The sequence below is a fragment of the Chenopodium album genome, chromosome 15, assembly GCF_948465745.1.
Source record: "Chenopodium album chromosome 15, dcCheAlbu1.1, whole genome shotgun sequence".
Lineage (NCBI taxonomy): Eukaryota > Viridiplantae > Streptophyta > Magnoliopsida > Caryophyllales > Amaranthaceae > Chenopodium > Chenopodium album.
In genome coordinates this window covers 29,323,335-29,344,239 of record NC_137848.1, presented here as the reverse complement: position 1 = coordinate 29,344,239, position 20,905 = coordinate 29,323,335, and the positions used below count along the sequence as shown (strand labels likewise).

The 20,905-nt window shown below is 36.8% G+C and overlaps 1 protein-coding gene across 1 annotated transcript; it reads left to right on the top strand.

Moving 5' to 3' along the window:
- Window positions 1-3,322: 3,322 nt before the first annotated feature.
- On the top strand, window positions 3,323-20,335 carry LOC145581037 (RING/U-box superfamily protein; the record flags this gene model as incomplete). Its single annotated transcript, XM_081638107.1, has 8 exons — window positions 3,323-3,405; window positions 8,688-8,745; window positions 9,137-9,381; window positions 9,671-10,004; window positions 18,330-18,387; window positions 18,836-18,872; window positions 19,004-19,834; window positions 19,924-20,335. Coding segments are annotated over 4 exons (459 nt in total), but the record flags the coding sequence as incomplete, so codon positions are not given.
- Window positions 20,336-20,905: the final 570 nt, after the last annotated feature.

The following is a 20,905-nucleotide window of genomic DNA, read 5'->3' as shown; positions in this document are numbered from 1 at the left end:
ATCCACCAGAATAGGATAATGATCAGAGAGAGAAGGAGGAAGGTAGAGAGCTTCAGTTTGACCATAAGCCAGCATCTAAGCCTCATTAACCATACCCCTGTCAATCCTAGATGCAGTCCTATCCATATCATGACCTTTATTATTCCAAGAGTAAAAAGAGCCTTTACTCTTGATTTCAACAAGTTCCAAGTCATGCACAAAATCCTGGAAATCCCTAATCTCATAATCAGTAACTAGATTCCCACTGAATCGAGTAGACAGAACAAAATTAAAGTCACCAATACAAAGCCAGGGTAATTGGATATTACCTAAACCCTTAATACCAGTCCACATAGAAGATCTATGCTGAATAGAATGAAGCCCATAAACAAAGGTACAAGCAATCTCATGCTGCAGATCCTTAGTAGTGACAATAGTATGAATGAATTGTTCAGTAACATCAATTATATCAAGAGACACAGCATCTGGTTTCCAGCCAACCCAAATCATACCTTTGGGAGAGAAAGAGTGGTTGCAAATCCACTCCCAAGCCCTGCCAAACTTCTTTTTCACAGCATCAAACTTATGTAGTTTGACTTTAGTTTCCAAAATAGCCATAACATCAATAGAGTGATACCTGAGTAATTGCTTAACGGCAGTCACTTTATTGGGATCATTAAGACCCCTAATGTTTCAAGTTGTAATAATCATGGCACTAGAGGGGGGTTACCATCACCCCCGATAGGATTAGCAGCTACCTCATTAGCCATTAAGACATTATAAGCATTAACCTTGGTAACAACTTGCTGAGTTTGCCTAATTTTATGAGATTTAGTTTTTTTCCCCATCAATCTCCACCCATTATCAGAATTAATCAAGTGATCTTGAGCAGGAGTAGACATAGGTGGCTCACCAGGTTTAACAACATTTTGCTGAATAACATTTGCCCGAGGAATAACAGCCTGAGTCTTTGGAACCCAGACCTGCTTCTGTGTCTGAGTAACCTCTTTCTGTGAAGGAGCTGTCTGTTTATGAGGAGCCTTAGGAGCAGAACAATCATGGCCAGCCTTGTCACATTTCTTGCAAAATGGGGGTTTCCATTTAAACTGAACCTTGAGCTCAACAATATCACCAGCTGGACTCTCAATCCAGACAGAATTAGGCAAAGCTTTAGTCACATCAACCTCAATAAGGATCCTAGCAAAAGACACCCTAATCTGTCTAGAAGTGCATTCATCTGCACAAATAGGCACTCCTAACAGGCTGCCAATTTTGCTTAAGGTATCAGTACCCCAGCAGTTCAAAGGTAAGTTTGGGAACTTTACCCATAAAGGGATTGTTCTGAGCACTTCAGAGTGGAAATCAAACTTCTCACTCCAAGGCCTGACAATTGCAGGTTTTCCATAGAACATGTGGGGTCTAGAGCACAAAACAGTATTCACATTAGCAGCAGAATGTAAATTGATGATAAAGTAACCATCATCATGCCAGAATATCTCTGGCTTTTCAATATCACTCCAATTCTGAGCTATAAACCTATGAACTGCAGCAATTGTAGGGTAATACCCCACAACATAGAATATCACAACATTACACCACTTCTTATTACCCTCAAACAAATCAGCAGAAACTAATTTAGCAACAGGCTTACCTTCCTTAATAACAGGAGCTACATAGGACAAAGCAGACCCTTTTGCAGCAAGTTTCCCCCGGAATAAGGCATCCCACCTCGAATCAGGAGCTACCACACCCTCAGGTTATTTAGGAACATCAGCATTTGGTATGGAATCACTCGGATTAGGTAAAGAAGTAGTATCGAGATTAGGATCCAATGGAACAGTAACCGCAGAAACCCTAGTTACTTTTCGATTGGAATCCTTCAAAATCGAGCCAAAATTAAGCCCATGAGTTGAAGCAATGGTATCATCATCACTTTGGAGTATGAGTCCAACAGATGAATGAACTGTTCCAGGCACTGGAGTAACCAACTCATCTACTTCATCAATCGAAGCTGGGTTAAATGAAGTTCTAGAACTCCTTAAATTTTCCAAAATCTTATCAATCGGACATGTGAGTCTTATTCAGAGCAGTAAGGGGAAGAGGAGTAGCTTGTTTCTTCTTTCTCGCCATTATTAACAACCTCAAGGAAGAAAAACCATCAAAATCGAAGAACCACGGAGAAGAGAGAAAGTCAACGCAAAGTCAATGCCCCAATCAATATGCTTTAATTGGAGGGAGTACACATTACTCCTGCATTATGACAGGTTTTTGTTTGACATTTCTAAAAAAAGAAAATTAAAAAAAAAAGTTCATTTGTTTGCATACAAGAACCCTCTCAAAATACCAAGAACTTCGGCGATGGAGAAGCAGTCCTCATCCAAGAGATCACCACACTACCCCAAGAAACTGAAGCAATCCTCATCTCACTCTTGGTCCTCTTCCATATCTTCATCAATCAAAGGCAAATCATGCCCAATCTGTCTCACTCAAATCTCCGGTCACCGCCCCGCTGTTATCACCAACTGTATGCACGCCTACTGCCTCCGCTGCCTTCTCCGATGGTCTAATTACAAGAGAAACTGCCCTCTTTGCAACTCCCACTTCGACTCTTATTTTTCCACCAATTCTTCCTTTTCCTCTTCTTTTCCCAAGCACCACTTGCTCCCCCTCTCCCTCCGCCGATCTCCTCATCGTCATCGCCCTCTTCGCCCCCGTGCCGCAGATGTTCCAAGGTATGGTATGTTATGCTTTCGAATAATAATTATAACCAAATTAAGTATTGTTACGACTTATGAGGGTGAGAGATAGTTAGAGCTTCCTTCCCGATTTTAGGAGATTCGGGATCGATTTTCATTATCTGCCCTTGTGGCTCACTAAGTATTGTTATTATTATTTCTAGTTCAACTAGTGGTTGTTTAGAATTATAAGGCTTATAACCAATGGTTTCCAAGAATTGTTGCCAATTGAATTTGGTTTTAAAGAATTATAAACGATTTTAATTATGGTTTTGAAGAATTGTAAAGTAGTTTTGCTTGTTTAATGTAAAGGGCGAAATTCAATTTTTAGTTTTGTTTTTATATGTAATTCTTGTTTTTTTTTATTTTTTATTATTTTTAATTTTTTTTTAGGTTTTCTATTTATATGTATGTATCTGTGATAAACTTATACATTAGTATGTTTTTATTGTGAATCGACGGGCTATTTCTTGATGTTTTGTAACGTAACCTATCTGAATTTGGAGAAGTCTTTGTTAATGGGGATGTGGGTTTGTTATACTTGGTCATTGCAGGTCACTTGGGAGAAGAATGGAGGAAATAAATGCAGCTAATCGGTTGTCTAAACCGGTGCACGACGACGGTTATTTGGTCCAGTAGGCTCTGTTTCTTCTGAGGTTATTGCAGAGAGGATTCTTCAGTGGCGTGCCAGGTAATTTTGTTTTACAGTTCTGTTTATTGCACTTATGTTGGGAGTGTTTTGATTGTACTATATGTTTGGATAACAATGGTATAGGGAAAGGGAGGCAAAGGAAAGAAAGGGAGATGAGGGGTGGGAAATAGTGAACTTTCATTTTCCGTCAAAATCTCACCTATGATGGAGGGATTTGGGTTGTTAAAAGGGGAAGGATATTAGATATCTTCATTTCTTTTTCCCTTTTGTCCTACGTCTTTTATGAAATAAGGGAAAATGTATCGCGCACTTTCTCTTCCTTCTCAATCTTCCTATCCAAACATAATGTTATTAATGACTAGGGGCGAAGTTTAAGAGATTGTGTTTATACTTAATGAAAAGTCCTTAAAATGACTTCGTTTGTGTTTGATTTTTATTTATTTGATTGAATTAACAGCCATTTGCAACTCTTTTGAACCAAGTCATGGGAGTTTTGTTTGTGTTGAAAAAAAGCTTGAGCAATAATTATTTGAATTTGAGAAGCTTGTTGGTATTGGTTGCTGATGCTTATAAAAAAATGCATGATCCTTGTTTTTGACTGCTAGATAAGTATTGAAGAACGATAAACATATGTAAAACAGATTTTGGGGAATTAAATTATGAATCAAAACAAAAGATTAGGAATATATATAGGGATTCTTTTGAGTCTTCAAACTTTTGATGCATCTCAGGTCATTGAAACCCCAAGAAGAAGTGTATTTGAATGTCCACTCTTCCATTGAAATATAAGAAACAAATTTTTGATAGACACGAACTAGTAACTAGAGGATTGGCCTTGCTTTTATAAATTTAAGGTTGCATTTGAAAATTAAAATTTTATACATATATCTTGAATTCAATATCTAAAATGAAACACAAAATAGAGTTCAGTCTATTGTTTGCTATACCTTTAGCTGATTTTCTCAAAATAAGTCAAGGTTTTGATTAACTCATAATAAGTTAACTTTTATAAAATATTTTTCTAAAATGAGTCAAAACCTGTCGAGTTAAAAGGTAATCGGTTGTTTAGGTAATTTATGCCACTTTTCATAGTGCGTTTGGTCCTTTTTGTAATTTATGATTTAAATTAATTGTTTAAAAACTTTTTTTTTTTCAATTAACCAAAATTAAGGAAAAATATTTTTTTTTAAAAAATACTTTGTACGCTTTCTCCTCCTACTGTCCTACTCCCTCCCCGTTCCCCATCCCTGCCGCCACCCCCCCCCCCCCCCACCCTGCTCACATCCCCACCGGCTACCATTGGCCCATCACTCCGTTTCCCCTGCCTCCCATTCCTCCTCCCCGCATCCCCTAAACCACCACTTCGTTTCACCCCCGCCCCGAAACCACAACTCCTTTCCATCACCTCGAATAAAATTGAAATGGGGCTTTTGTTGTCAAACGCGCGGCTCGGTGTTGTTGTTGGGCGGTGACCGGAGCTACGGGTGACGCGCAGCTTTGAGCATTGGTGAGAAAGAGTTTGAGGTGGGTTGTTGTAGGCCGTTGGTGTTGCTCGTTGGGTTTTTGCAGCTACCGCAGTCCGCAGTTTTGTGTGGTGATGGTGGTGCAGTGGAAGGATAAGAATTGGTCTGGTGGAGGTTTATAGGTGGGTCTGGTTGGTTGGTTGGTGGGTGCATGAACAATGAGGGTGGTCAGGTGGTTTTTAGTGGTTAGGCTACAGGAATGGAGGTGTTGTTGCCTATGATGATGATGGAGATGGTTAATTTCTTTTTTCAATTTTTTTTTTTTTTTTTTGGGAAAAAAAAAAATACCTACTAATAACATTGTAGCAGGTCATCGGTAAAAATACACATTTAAAGTTAATGAGTAGTAAAGGTCAACTTATTTTGAATTAATCAAGAACTTGACTTATTTTGAGAAGACCGGCTAAAGGTTGACTTATTTTTGACAAATTTTCCTTTTTTTTATTATTTTTTTTTTAATTTAATTTTATTTTTTTAATATAATTCCTTTGACATAGTTTAATGAACACTTTTTAATTTTAGAATTTTTTTAAAAAAAGACTTCATTGACATTGTTAGACTGAAAGACCGTATGTTTAACCATGCTGAAATAAAATATGGATTATCTGATCACTTCTAATTTCGTAACCCCTATAATAGGCCTATTGTGCAACTTTGATATGAACTTTCATTTTTCTAGTGATTTATGTTGCGATTGCTAGAACGCACTTTGAATGTAGTGTAATGAAGTATGGGTGAGTGTAAGAACCATCATACATGTAGTAAGGCACTTGTTTGGAATGATTGTTACATGGAGCAATTGGAAGAGATAGATAGAGAGTGTGATAATTTGCTCTAATTTTTATGTATAAATGGTTATTACCACATTCTTTGTGAATCTAATATATCTTATAGTTCTCTATACATGGGTCATTTTTATTGAACACACTTTGCTAATGCAATACTTTGGCCATTAATATTTTTTACTACATTTTAGTTGGAAATTTTGTCCAAAAAAACCATTTATTATAACTCTTTTGTTGGGAAAAACCTTTTAAAATTTTTTTGGCAAAAAGAAACCAAATTGTAAAGTTTTTTTGTTGAAAACCACAAAGGCTCACATTCCAGCATTGACTTGGTGTTTTCTGGAGTTGACCCTACATGTGCAGGTCACGTGACCTCCATTTTACTATTCCCACCCAATTTCTTCTAATTTCCCTTACTAATTTCCCTCTAACTCTTTCGTTTTTCTTCTTCCCCCTTTTCTTCTAATTTCCCCATCTTTTCTGTTGAATTGAAATCTTTCAAGGGCATTGTTTTTTGAATTAATTGCAGAATTAGTTTTCGGGAAATAATTTCGACGAAGGATACACTAATAGAGTTGTTTAATTGTTGCCTAGTTCATCATATTTAATTTGCAGGTATACTAAAAATTAGTTTTTTTGCCCCTTTTTTTTATTTACGCTAATTACTCTTATTTATCTCAATTACGCAGCATCCGTGGCTCCATCCTTTTAGCTTCTTAGAGCAAGACACAACTCCTACGCTTACCTCCTTCCTTACTTTGTTCTTCGCTACGACATAACAATTGGAAAAAAATTTCAGAAAAAATATACCCAGAAAAGGAAACCCGCATTAGTTAAGTACAAAGCAATAACTAAACTTACTGTTTATGGTGGGTGAAACCGTGAAAATTAACTTCCTCGATTGATTTCTAGCTTTAGGGTGACGCCATGGCAAAGCGGAGCGCAGTAGAGAAGAGGATTATTTACCTCGTTTTTGGAGAGAGGAGAGAGAACAAGGAAGGAAATTAGAAGAAAAAGGGGAAGAAGAAAAACAACAGACTTAAAGAGGGAAATTAGGGGAGAATTAGAAGAAATTGGGTGGGATTAGTAAAAAAGAGGTAACGTGACCTGCACATGTAGGGTCAACGCCGAAAAAGACCAAGTCAATGCCGGAATGTGAGCCTTGCTTGTCTTTAATAAAAAAATTTACAATCCGGTTTCTCTTTGCCAAAAATTTGTTAAAAAGTTTTTCTCAACAAAAAATTTGTTATAAATGGTTTTTTCTGACAAAATAATAATTACATTTTGAAAATAATAATAATAATGATAATTACATTTTGAAAATTTACAATGGAATAGTAAGTGTGAAATGTTTGGAAAGGATGTATTATTTTCCTTTTGTTTTTTTTTTTTTTTTTTTTATTTTTTTTTTTAAAAGAATATTAAATCTATCGAAAAGGTAGTAATTGACAAAAGTACTAAAACAACTAATTAGATTTCTTTGCAGTGTATCTTTAGTTTTGATATCAACCATTAGGCGATTAGGCTTCTTTTCTTGAAAAATTGTGTGGTTAACATCAGCTTAGTAAAGACTATTATTGCATTAATATCAAATTGTGTGAGCTTTTCTAAATTAACTTTTGGAGAACTCCCAAAGATCTTTTAATTTATTAGATGATTAAGCGGGATGTAGCTTGTGGGTTGGACATTGACTTAGGATTTAGGTAGAGTGTTGCAAAAGTAGGATATGTGTGACATAGAGAAGAGGAAGGAGAAGGCAATTATGGCAGAAAAGGAGTGAGGGTAGAAAGGGTTTTATTTTATATTGGAATCCAGAATTCTTAGTTTTGAGTGTCTGTGTCAAATAATTGTTTTGTACACTATGTTGGTCAATCACACACACACATACACAATGTGCACTATTATGGCAATTCCCAAATTGTTGTTTCACACGTGCGCACGCGCACGCGCACACACACACATACACTCACACACTCTCATTCCTCGAACTAATATATGCACACCCTCCTTCCTCGAACAATCGCACATAATATACACACACCCTCCTTCCTTGAATAATGGTACATGATTGTCTTGTTACCTTTGATGGATGATTCACCTTAACCAACTCTTATATTTAACATGATGTGGATGCCACTTCTAACTACATCACATTTACTCTTAAGGATAGTATGTGAACATATATACCCTAAAAATATTTGTTTACATATATCCCTTATTAATATTGCCAACAACTGAAAGAGCTCTCTAGTCTTGGCTAGCTATGGCACTCCATGCGCCCACGTTAGTCACCGTAGTATTTATAAAAGAAGAGGGAGTGAAGATGAATGGAATAGAGGATAACTTGAAGTATTGAATAGATGAACTTAAAAATAAGTTTTGCAACATTACAAATTAAGAATCTTAAGTCCAAACATCTAAGTATGAACAAAAGAAAAGAAAAGATTAGTGGTTTTTTTAAAAAAATCTATTGATGAGATTTTGAAGTGTTTACAATGTTAGGGTGTAGTTTAAATGAGGGGATGAGGGTGGGGGAGGGTGGCATATATATGTATCACATTCAATCGTAATATTGCGTTATGTGCATAGTTAAGAATGGGTCTATGCTGCCCATGCTTCTTGCTGTAGTTTGTTGTCACTTGTCAGCCTGTTGGCAACTGTCTTACGAAATATTTGGCTTTTGCATTGCGCACAACCTAGTGCATCAGTTTTCATCATTCCTTTCTCTGCTAAACTTTACATTCTCGATGGTAGTATGAAAATAATTGGTCTATGCCCAAGCCGAGCCAACACTCATTTTTCTTAATTCGTACTACACTTTTGTAACCTTGGCCTAGGCATTATATATGGCCTCCATTCAAGCCTGGTGTCATGCCATGCCTGTGCTATACTCATGATTGGCCACCCCAAATTCATTTTTGCATGACCTAGTGCTGACTTTTTTCCATAATTCCATACTTTTGATTTGATTACCTTACCCCTTATGTTCTACTTCTCTTCTTGTTTTTGACAGTGTATACAAACATGGTTTATCAGCTGTTCCCTTTTCTGGTAGGAATCTTCATAACCTGGTATGTTACCTTTTCCCGACATGTATCTGAAATGTTACTTCACAAACTTCATAATATTAATCTATCTATGAGATTTGACTGGCATGATAATTTGTCATAGAAGTGTTCTCCTATAATCTTATAGGTGCTTACTCTTATTGATATAATCCAATACTACCATGGAAATTGGTATGGAATATTCTCTAAGGTCTTTAGTTGTAGGAATGTCAACTCGAAAATAGAACTTTTGCATTTAGGTTTTCTGAGACCTTTTGTGCAGCCAGCTCTTAAGGGCTTTCAGTATATCATGCTCTCTGCAGTATGGTTCATGGTATAACAATTATTTCTTGTACACTTAATAGATTGAATATGATTTGAAGTAAGATTTCATTTTTCCTTGTGGAATTTTCAGAACTTGTCAGTGAGTAGAGAAAGTATATTGCATAGAATAGAACCATGGATCCATAGGGAGTTGCGAGCTATACTTCGGGATCCCGATCCAACCGTTATTGTTCATGTGGCTACTTCAATGTATCTGTCAAGCATTGAAAAGAAGACTAAAGGCCTTTCAACATCAGATGATAATCAAGACGCCTTTCTTGCCCCACTACAACCATTTTTGCATGAATGGACACATCAGTTCTGGCATGAGCTTAGGTTTGAAATTTTACTAACCTATTAATATCTCCTCGTTGTTTAACAGTCCTTTGAAATTTGTCAAACTCTGCTTTGATGATTGGTGACTGCACGTCTGCGCCCATTCTTGCTTGCTATTACTCGCTTCTAAATTGTTTATTCTTGTCCTTGAAAGAATGATTAAGAGTTTATTGAAATCCAGTATCATATTATGCTATTCTTCGTAAAAAACAAGTGCCAAAGCCCATGAGTTCAAAATGGTCCGTGGCATATTTTCTAGATCAAATTCTCACTAATGACTGCTTTTCAGATGCTTTGCTGAAAGCCGTTTTACAATTGATACCTATGATGAGGTAATTGAGTATAGAAATGAAATTAGGTAGCAGAACTGCGGAAGTGATGGACATAACGCAAGCAACAAGCATTAAATTGGATCTCGAGTTGTCAATTATCAATATTGCAGTAAATCTGCTACCTTTGTATCTGAAGTCTCCATGCAAGGGATTTAGAACTGAATATATAGAGAAGAGGCACATAATTTATCTCAAGAAACCAATCTTGAAAGAGATCTGAAATGTGGTTTCACAAGTGAGGTGCTGTCTAGTTCATAATCCTGGTGCTCCATTATGGCAATGCTGAGTCAGGTATTGTGTTTATCCTTGATCTCCTATATCAACTGTTACTTGTTATAGGTGTTAATTTTTTTGTATGCTATAGGCTTTATCAGGATATCACCTTTGTCTTGACAATGTGTCCATAGAAATATATAATAGCAAAATTTTAGGGTGGAGTAGTGACTCCGTATTTTTTGTATCATTTTTTGAGCCCTTTTACACCTCACTACTAATGCTCATGTAACACTGTATTGTTTATAAAACTTGTGGGGCGTTTGTTTCACCATGTGGTATCATGTAGGCGGTGTTTGGAAAATTGGAACGGGTGATACCTAGAAACTCATACATAATTACAAGTGTTTGGTTTATTTAGTAAAACTTCAGACCCCTTTTTAAGTGACAAAAGAAGAGCTCAAACCCTCGTCTGTTTTTGTTCTCTTCCATCTTGTTCCTGTCCAGTCCCTCCTCTAAGATCCCCGTCTTCTCTCCACCACGATCGCTGCATCTCACTCATTTTCCTTCTTTTTGTGGGTTATCTGTTCCTCTGCAATCTGCGCTATATGTCTGATTTACATTGGAGTTGGGGGAGAGGGGGGTGGGGGGTTTTGGTGTCACTGCCTTGTCATGGTCAGCAGTACTCTGGTCTCTAGCCATATGCCGCTCTACACGAAATTCCAATATGACTGAGAGGGCAGAGGGCAGTTGTGGTTCACTATGTGCAGTTGCTGTTCTCATACTCCACTTTGGAAGAGGGAATGGGTGATTGCAGTATTCACTCTACCAATACTCCACATATTGGGCTGTGCAGAACAGGAGGGGCCGGAAAAGACTGCAGTGGGAGGAGGGTTGGGCCATATTTAGCGTAGGGGAGGTTGTGATGAGACAAGTGGGATGGGTAGCTGTAATTACTGCAAAGAAATATTTTTCATAATATTATTGAGTGATCGCACTTTACCAATACTCCACATTATGGGGTGTGAGGAAGAGGAGGGGGGAGAGGAAGGTTGGGGCAGATTTAGCATTGTGGTGGCAGGTTAGCAGAGGTTGTGACGAGACAACAGTGACACCGGCAGGCTGCTGTGGTTTTTGGGGTGGTAATCGGTGTTTTCGGGGTGGCAGGAAGGTGGTTTCGGGGTTGCCGGCAGGCGGCACATAGAGGGGGGAGGGGGGCTAAGAGGTGGCTGGAAGGTGATAGGACTATAGCTTGGCCCTACTAACGGAAAGTTTAACATAAGTTGGACGGAGGTACCAAAACCTATAATTTTAAAATTTGATAGGTACCAATATAATTTTTTTTTTTAAAGGGTACCAAAAGTCAACAGGCCCCATTTTTGAGGTACCAAAAGTCAATTTTTCCTAAATTATATTAAAAATGTAACATACAAGAATTATTAAATTCAAATGAATAACATAGCACATCACTTCTCATTTTTATCACAATCAATCAATCAATCAATCAAAGCCTTAATCCCAAAAGTGGGGTCGGCTAACATGAACCAAATTTGATTATTCCGTGTAGTCATCAACATAAATCTTTCTCCTCCATCCCTTACGATCCAAAACTTCATCCTCACGTAAATCCATGCACTTCATATCCTTCCTCACTCCTTCCAACCAAGTCATCTTTGGTCTCCCTCTTCCTCGTTTAATCCCTCCATGGTCCCACTCTTCCACTCTTCGCACCGGTGCACCCTCGGGTCTCCGTCTTACATGTCCAAACCAACGCAGACGATTTTCCCTTAATTTATCTACAATGCCCGCCACACCTACTTTCTTGCGAATAACCTCATTTCTGATTCTATCTCTTAAAGTGTTTCCACACATCCACCTTAACATGCGCATTTCCGTAACCTCCATCTTTTTAATATGCTCTTTCTTAGAAGCCCAACATTCTGTACCATAGAGCAACACTGGTCTTATGGCAGTCCTGTAGAATTTTCCCTTCAACTTTAAGGGAATGCTGCGGTCGCATAGCACTCCCGTGGCCGCTCTCCATTTAAGCCACCCTGACTTAATCCTGTGGGTCACGTCTTGATCAATGTCACCATTCTTCTGGATGATCGACCCTAGGTACTTAAAACATTCACTCATGGTCAAATCCTTTCCATCCAAACTCACCACTTCATTGCTTGTCCCCCTCTGAGTGCCAAAACGACATACCAAATATTCAGTCTTACTCCGACTTAGCTTAAACCCTCTAGATTCCAACCTTTGCCTCCATTGCTCCAACTTGACATTAACCCCATCCTTAGTCTCATCCACCAAAACGATATCATCTGCGAACAGCATACACCATGGAACCTCATCTTGAATTGGTCTAGTTAATTCGTCTAGAACCGTTGCAAAAAGAAAAGGGCTTAATGCAAACCCTTGATGCAATCCGATTGTAATAGGGAAATCTTTTGTCAACCCTCCGCATGTCCTCTCATTTTTATCACAACAATTCATTTTTCTCTATGCTAACAAATTGTCCCTTTTTTCATCAGTACCACTCCATTTTGATTGTATAATATATCTTCTTCTCTTTCTCTTTTCTTTCTTTCAAACAATACAATAAGTTAATAATCAATTAACTGAAAAAATATAAAAATGCCATATAAGCTGTAAAAAGAACATAACATACTACATTACTTCCTTCGAACTTTGATGTACAACAACTCAATAACAATACAAGAGTCAAGCTTGCAAAATAAGCTTGAATTGTTTGTCATGTAGGATGTGCACCCACTGTTAATCAACCATCTTTCCTTGCTGCTACAGGCGCTCATCGCTTGACGTGTATAAAGCAAATAGTCTTCTGATTCATCGGAAGCATGAGCATTTGTATTTGATGGTTGTTGCTTCTGTTGTGCCAACAATCCTTCTCCAAATGGCCTAGTTTTTTTTTGCAATGGCTGCACTTCGGTTTCCCCTTATGATAGCAATCTTTTTCAAGATGATTTGTCGTATTGCATATACCACATGAAGGGAATTTCCCTTTTGATTGTGGCTGCTCCTATCTTTTCTAACAGATCGTGGGGCTCCTTGCTTCTTCCGGTTATTGCCTTTGTTGAATGGAAATTTTTGATGAGACTTTAATAGGAAAGCAATCTCCGAGGGTGGGGATTTCCCTAAGTCATCCTTTGCAAATTTATGCTCATGGGCAAGTAACGAACCCATCAGTCACACCGAGTTTTGTGATGTCCTTAGATTCAACAATTATTGTGGACATTGAGTAACCTAAGATCTTTTGCAGTATTTTTTGCATCTGAAATCTCTTCTCCATAAATCTTCATTTAGTTTACAACTTCCATGAATCTAGAAGTGTAACCTTTTATATCCTCATTCTCCTTCATCTTCATATTATCATATTGACTCCTCATGAGTCAAATATTTCTGATTTTTTCATCGCCATGAAACTTCTCTAGAAGACTCCAAGCTTCTTTTGCTATGAGGCTCTCATGATCTTGGGGAAGATTGTGTCAGAAACACAATTGATGATATGAGATAAGGCTCTAGCATCCTTCATTTTTTCATGACTTATCTTTTTTAATTGTGCTTTTGTGTACTGCACTCCTTGTTTTCGTACAAAACCAATTTCCACTATCTCCCACAAAGCACTTGCTTTTAAAAAAAGCTTCATTTTTATGCACCAATAATCATAATTCTCTCCTGTGAAAGTAGGAGGTGTGAAAGTAGGAGGTGTTGGCATAGAAGTTGTGGAAGAGGTTGACGTTGAAGCCATACTTTAACTCCTCAGTTTCTTCTTCTTCCTATCTTCTTTTTCTTTTTCTTTTTTTTTCTTTTATTTTCTTTTTAGGCCCTTAAGATCATAAGGCTCTTGATACCAATTGTTAGAGTAAGCTGGAAAGTGTATGTAGAAAAGAAAGTAGGAAGATTGCTTATATTATTTTGATATGTACAAGAGTACTTTATATAGGGGTGAGGGATGCCTTCTACATTATTGTGATGCAATGAAGAGTCACAACTTTTGGCATTTCAACTACTCCTAATAACGATAGTACATTCAAGTTTATTTACTAATTTCTTCACTAATTGCTGAACACTAAAAGTCTCATTTACTAACGGATACAATTTAATTACTATTTATCACTCCTATATTAATCGTTGGGGATTTTCCATTTGATACCACTATAAATTTGTCTTTTCCATTTGGTACCCAAATTTTTTCTTTTTCCACGCGGTACCATCGAAGATTAGTATTAATGAATTCAATAATACTCTGCTAATTAGAACGTTAGGGTTAATATTCAAAGGGAAAGGGAATCAGGCTTTTTTTCCTGGTGTTTGTTTGTCACTTTTAATCATTCTCTTTACCCATTTTTATTTTTGAGTTTACCCAAAATTACTCTACATTGATTCCCACACCCCCCCCCCCCCGCCAGCCTTTTCCATTCCCTTTCCTTTGCCACCATGCCTGTACCAGCAACCACCCTTCTACCCTATTGCCACCACCCATCCACCTCGTCACCTTTCCCCCGGCCATCGCGGTCCCTTCTCCGCCACTCGCCGACCTCCGGTAAGCTCGCATCTCCCTCGAAAATCTTCCTTGACCCCTCGTCGGAACTCACTTCCCCTGTTCACACCTTCTCCCCTATCCCTCAAAAACTTTCCCCGACCCCTCGTCGGCCATCGCTGCCCCTGTTTCGATCCAGCGAAGTTCGAATTGAAGAAAAATGAGATTTCATTGTATTTCTTAATTGGGGTTTTCTAGGGTTTGGAAGGTATTGATGATGGATAATTATGGTTTATGAGCTTAGAATTGATGGCAATGGCTAGAGAATGAAGGAATGGTGAAAGGGATTAGGGGAAGGTCTTGTGCGATGGGCTCCGGGAGATTCCGACAAGGTGGTGGCTGGCGGTGAGGTGGCCGGAGAAGTGGGAAAGTGAAGGAAAAAGGGGTTGTGTGGTGATGTTGGTGGTGGTGCTGTGGTGGTGGTAAATCTGGTGATTCCCTTTGTTTTTTCAATACAAACAACACACTACATGGAATGGTTTTTCATTCCATTCTCTTTCATTCCCTTTGTTCATTCCATTCCGTTTACCTCGTGCGAACCAAACGACCCCTTAGGGCTCAGTTTGATTACCCAATGTCATCTACCATCCACACATTAAGCAATCATTGTCATCCTTACCTTATTTCTGCATAAGTTGTTTAGTGATTCCATCAAAACAAGGTATCTAAGCCCTCCAAAAACAAATTTGGCAATAATTATCAAAGGAAACATCAAAATTTTAGCTGATTTGTAGCCAAATTACAGCTCATATCTATTTTTCACCAAATTTTAAGCTAATTCGTACACAATTATTAGCCAAATCAACGCAAATATCACTAACAGCCGAGCTTTAATACAACATCAAACATATAATTCACAAACGAAAATCAGCCTGCAACGATGAAATTGACAAAAAATTCAAACAAAAAGCATACAAAAGCATATTAAAAGCCAATTACCAGAACAAATAAAAACTATAACTGCAGAAATTTCAATGGAAGAAGCACAAATGAAAGAACAAATAAAGCAGAAATTAAAGCAGAGGGAACAAAAAGACTGAAGGCAAGGTCGGATTTTTCGTGAAGGACAAAGCATGCAAGAGGAAAGGATGAGCAAAATGAAAGGATGAGCTTCATTTTGCCATTAATGACCATACATTAGAGGAGGAAGAAAGACACCATAGAAAAAGTAAAGGGTGAGGTGAGTTGTCCAAAAGAGAACCCCACTTGTCATTTTCAGGAAAGGGCAAATAGCAAATCTAGTAACTTAACTGAACTTTAAGTATAACTAATAGAGTATTACGGTTATAATTAACATTAATCTTCGGTGGTATAACATAGAAGAATGGAAAAATTTGGGTACCATATGGAAAAGACATATTTATAGTGGTACCAAATGAAAAATCCCGAATCATTATATACATACAGTAATAGATATCTTTGAAGGCTATTAAATCTCCAATATAAACACTTTACAATCGGTTAGATCTAATTAAAATAAAAATTACAGCAAAATAAAAAATGCAGACTATCGTGCATGTTAGGACGGCTAGTAACTATTCAAAGTGAGAACTTATGAGTTTTTTTTCCCTTAGTAATAGTATAGTGCCAATAAGAACCCTCAAAAAGTGCAAGTACTCTTGTGCCCTTGGTTTGCAATGGAGATGCTCTTTGCTTATAGTATACTTCCATTATGACCTTGAAAATGGTTTTTTTTTTTTTTTTTTTTTTTTTTTTTTTTTTTTTCCTGAATTTTGTCCTTTCCTTTCCTTTTCCCCAGCTTTTCTCACTTTCCTATCACATCCATGCATTTTCCTACCTTTTCTCTCTACCCTAACACAGATGCATCTCCCTCCATTTTCAGTGAGAAATGCTGAATGCTGTCACTGCTTCTGTTTTTTCTCATCTCACATTCTCTCTCTAGAAATGGGTGTTTTTGAGGGTTGTTCAAAGAATTCAGGCAAGAAATAGCACTACATATTCCGATTATTCCATAATAATTATTATCATTTTCACTTGATTCATTGTTTTGATGATCCATTTTTCAGCATTAGCTCATGGATTTCTAGATTTTAATCTCATCAAATACCAATTTCACAATCTTGAAAAGGTTTTTTTTTTCATCCGTTAAATATAATTCCTACATTTAGCAAATTTAAATGTTTTTTTTTTCCGTTTGAGTGTTGTGGATGATGATTGTTTGAGTTGATTTCATTCTATATTTTTAAATTTATGTTGTGTTAAATTGATTTATGTTTCTGGGTGCTGGATTTTTGGGGTCATTTTGGTTGAATTTATCTGGGTGTTTGATTTTCTAACTAATTATAAATGAGTTGTATTTGGGGTTTATAATTGTTTGTTTGCATTTAATGATATTCCCAATCTGTTTTTGCAATTATATACTGGCAATAATCAAAGTGAGTACTAAATATCCACTCAACCAACTATAACAAAGACTGAAACTAATTAGATCCTAACACAATTACCACATTTATTTGCATTACCTTGATTCCTATAGCAAGTTGCTCAGATTTATGCATGCAACTTTATCAATGGTGGTTAAGTACGATGAAAGCTGATTTAATTTGACAACTATGGTAGAATATAAACTTAAATTTAACATCACAACTAATGGTTAAAGTTTAAAAAAAAAAAAAAAAAAATCATACAATTGAAAAGTCGTGAAAGTTACCCATCTACTACACCTATCAGCCTAGAGACTGCCATGAACTCAGTCTTATAAGAGGTGCATTTAATTGGGTCAGTATAGTTTCTTTTACTGTGGATTTCTGAACTTTAGTTGTCAATTTTCAAAACCCTCTTCTTCTTGTTTACGTTTGCAGTGAAAATTAACTTCGACCTAGGTTGAATCACTTCACCTATAAAGCATCGTGCTGATGGATCATTCATTTTCAATAAATTAACTACTAAAGTCATCTTCTTTCTCCAAAAAAACCCCAATTTCTCTCTTCCTCTTTGTTAATTTCCTCTATTTTCTTTCAATATTTCTCTGTATAGTATCTCTTGTTTGGTTTTTTCATGGATTTACATCAATTTCGCAGGTTATGGGAATTTCTTCATTGTCCACAATGACCATGTCATTGAAGTTAACACATGTTTCGTTCTATTATCTCTTGTTCTAATTGATTTTTTTTTTTTTTTCAATTATCTTGAGGTCTAAAATTGATAATTTGTGGCAATGATAAATGTTTTCCTTCTCGTAGATGCATAAGGCAGTAAGGTATTGATAAAGATTTATAAGAAGGCTGGAGCGGTTAGTTGATTAGAGGCCAGGGGTTCTAGGATTTGCCTTCTCCCTAGAAAAAGATGGAATATTAATGTGTTTCTGCATCTAATATAGCTGTCAAAAATTTATGTTAACAGAGCTTTTCATTGGAGAAATTAACGGGCAAATAGAGCTCCATTATATCTGAGAAGAATCTGACCATTATTTGAGCTGATACACCAATATATTGGACATGGCATTCTGAGCCTAAGTGGAGGTACATATGGAATTTAGATCAGTTATCATACCCAAATCATCATCGAGCACTGTACTACCTTCCCTTTCTTTGATGGGTTGGTTTAGAAAAACCATCTTATTTGATATTGCTAAACAATGTCAACTAATTGTTGTTTAATTATTGTTTTGGAGAAAAGCTACTTATTACCTTTCAATTTGCGTTTTTCAAGTTCTTTAATCAAAATTGAACTATTGTAATTTGTAAATCTTAGGTTTAATCTCCTTTTCGGTTTGTGGGAGAAGATTGCATTTTGGTGGAGTGCAAGATATGCATTAGGGTGGATCAGGGAAGGATAGAGATAGTTGGACATTTACTGTTGTTGGTGCACTCTTGCAGGGAAATGGATTATCCACGTACTGGGTCGGGGTGTGAATTATGTGGGTGACATTGGAAGGTAATTTATATCCATCTTTATTTTGTGTATTTGACATGTTTGAAAGTGAATGGATTTTCTTAGTGTGAATTTGGTTGTTACGTTCTTTGTTTACAAAGCAGATTATGATGTAGTCAGATGTTTGGCTTGAAAATAGTATGTGTACCTCTAAATATGTTTAGGACTTGCTTTTATTTCAAGTATACTTGTTCTGATTGCATGCTATTATAATAATTTTTAAAACAAATACTTCGTATGATTAGTTTTCAGGTCTTATATATAATTTCTATGTAAAATTGATGCAATTTAGGTAGTCTTAGTATTGAACTTTGATTTGATGAGCTTGGAGAATTTTTGCTCTGTTTCGCATTCTTTAATCCGGTGTTGTTGCTTTTCTTGGGAAAATTTCCCTAATTTTTAACATTATTTGGAAACCTTAAATCTTCGATTTACGTTTAATTTTTGACAGACTTCGAAAAGTTCTTTCAAGCTTCAACATTGTCTTGGTAATTTCTGGATATCTTTTCCGGTTAATTTGATAAATTTATAGTAATTTGCTCTTTGTCCTTTATCTTTTGAATTTCAGTATTATATGTTATATTTTAATTTTCTGGGTTTTTTCCTGATTAACATTTAGGCTTCAAAGAAGGATACTGGTTAGATCCGGGGGCAGAAAGCAGGTCAATTTTCTTAATTATTTATCTCCCATATTTTCAATTGTTCAATTATATGTAACTTTTAGTTTAAGATTAATAGAAAGGATTTTTCTTCTCTCTTTTTGGTAAAAATTGCTGAAGTGGAGTAAGGGAAAGCAAAAGGATAAGGTGAATAGCTAAATGGATTATATAGTCAGCCAAGCATGGAGTATTTGTCTTCCTCACTTTCTTCTTTTAGGACCAGAGAGTGCAAAAGCATGCCTCATAATGATGTTAAAAGGCCCGTTGTGACTTTCGTGACTCTCATTCATATGATGATGTTGATGAGGAGTTGGTTTATCGTGAGGTTGAAAGACTCAGACAAAAGAAGGAAGTTTTGCCTAGATCTAAGAAAGGGGTCTGCTATTGGTGTCTTAAAGGAAATCATTTCTGAAAAAGAGGCTTGTATTGTCTGCAATGCAAAGTATTGTAGCAATTGTGTTCTCAAGACCATGGGGCCAATGCCTGAAGGAAGAAAATGTGTTGCATGCATTGGATATTCCACTGATGAGTCCATGCGAGAGAATTTGGGAAAGCTCTCTAAGATACTCAAGAGGCTGTTAAATGATTTGGAGATTCGACAAATATTGAAAGCTGAGAAGTTTTGTGATGTTAATCAGCTGCCAACCGAGTACAACTGTGTAAACGGAAAGCCTCTATGTCATGAGGAGCTGCTGTTGTTACAGATCGCTGTTGTTACAGACCTGTCTGTCGCCCAAAAACATCAAACCAGGAAATTTTGGTATGACAAAGTATCTGGACTTTGGGTAAAGGTGAAAATTGTCTTTTGCCTTATGGTTGAATTTATTTCAACTTTCACATGTTTTGCTTATCTGTTATTTCTGCACTGTGCAATTAGCAGGAAGGAGATAGACCTTTCAGATTATCAGTTCACATCTCCAAAGTGACGATGGTTGATACCAAGAAGAGGGACAAAAGAACACCAAAGGCCACACCAAAAGAAACACCGTTTTTGTCACTTCTCCTAAGTTTCCATCTAGGCTCTACCAGAAAGCTCCCATATATTAGGCTTTTATAATATTTTTGGCAATAATGTTGAATTTTGTTACTCTGTTGATGAAATTAGCAAACCCTGGTAATAATTTGTTGATGAATTAAGCAAACGATGATATGGGATATGTGAGAATGTAATTTTGATGTTGCATGTAATTTGTGTCTACTAAGGTTAGAATGCTCAGTGGCTTAGTGGTGGATGAACTTATAGATAAGTGCTAGCACTTAAGAACGATTAATGATGGTTTTGTGTTTGCTTATATTGTGGTTATCGATAGTTGCTCAACTCATAGCCCATAAAAGTCGTGTTTGTGCAAGTGGTAGTGGAATAGATAAAACATGAGGAACTGTCTTTCTATTTTCATTAGTCATTTATGTATTCTTATACTTCGCTTAGAAAACAAACATGTTATATAAACTTTTTGTGTATATTTTTCAGGATGAACCTATCAAAAGATAACACAAATTTTTATATGTGGCTAGTCATACCGTGTGATCGGAGTTACGTACTTAGGGATTCCTTATTCAGGAGTTACTCGTTTTGTCAGGGATTACGTATTCAAGGGTTATTCGGTCGGTCAAGGATTACTTTCACACAGAAAACGCGCTACCCGACTGAGTAACTATAGAATAAGTAACCCCTGACCGACCGAGTTTCCCCTAAATAAGTAACCATGGAATAAGTAACTCTGGCAAAAATGCATTAATTGACTGAGTCACCCCAGAATAAGTATACCTTGATCGACTGAGTAATCCCTAAATAAGTAACCCCTGAATAATAAGTAACCTCGGCCACATAGTGTGGCCAACCATGCAGAAAAAGCACTGAA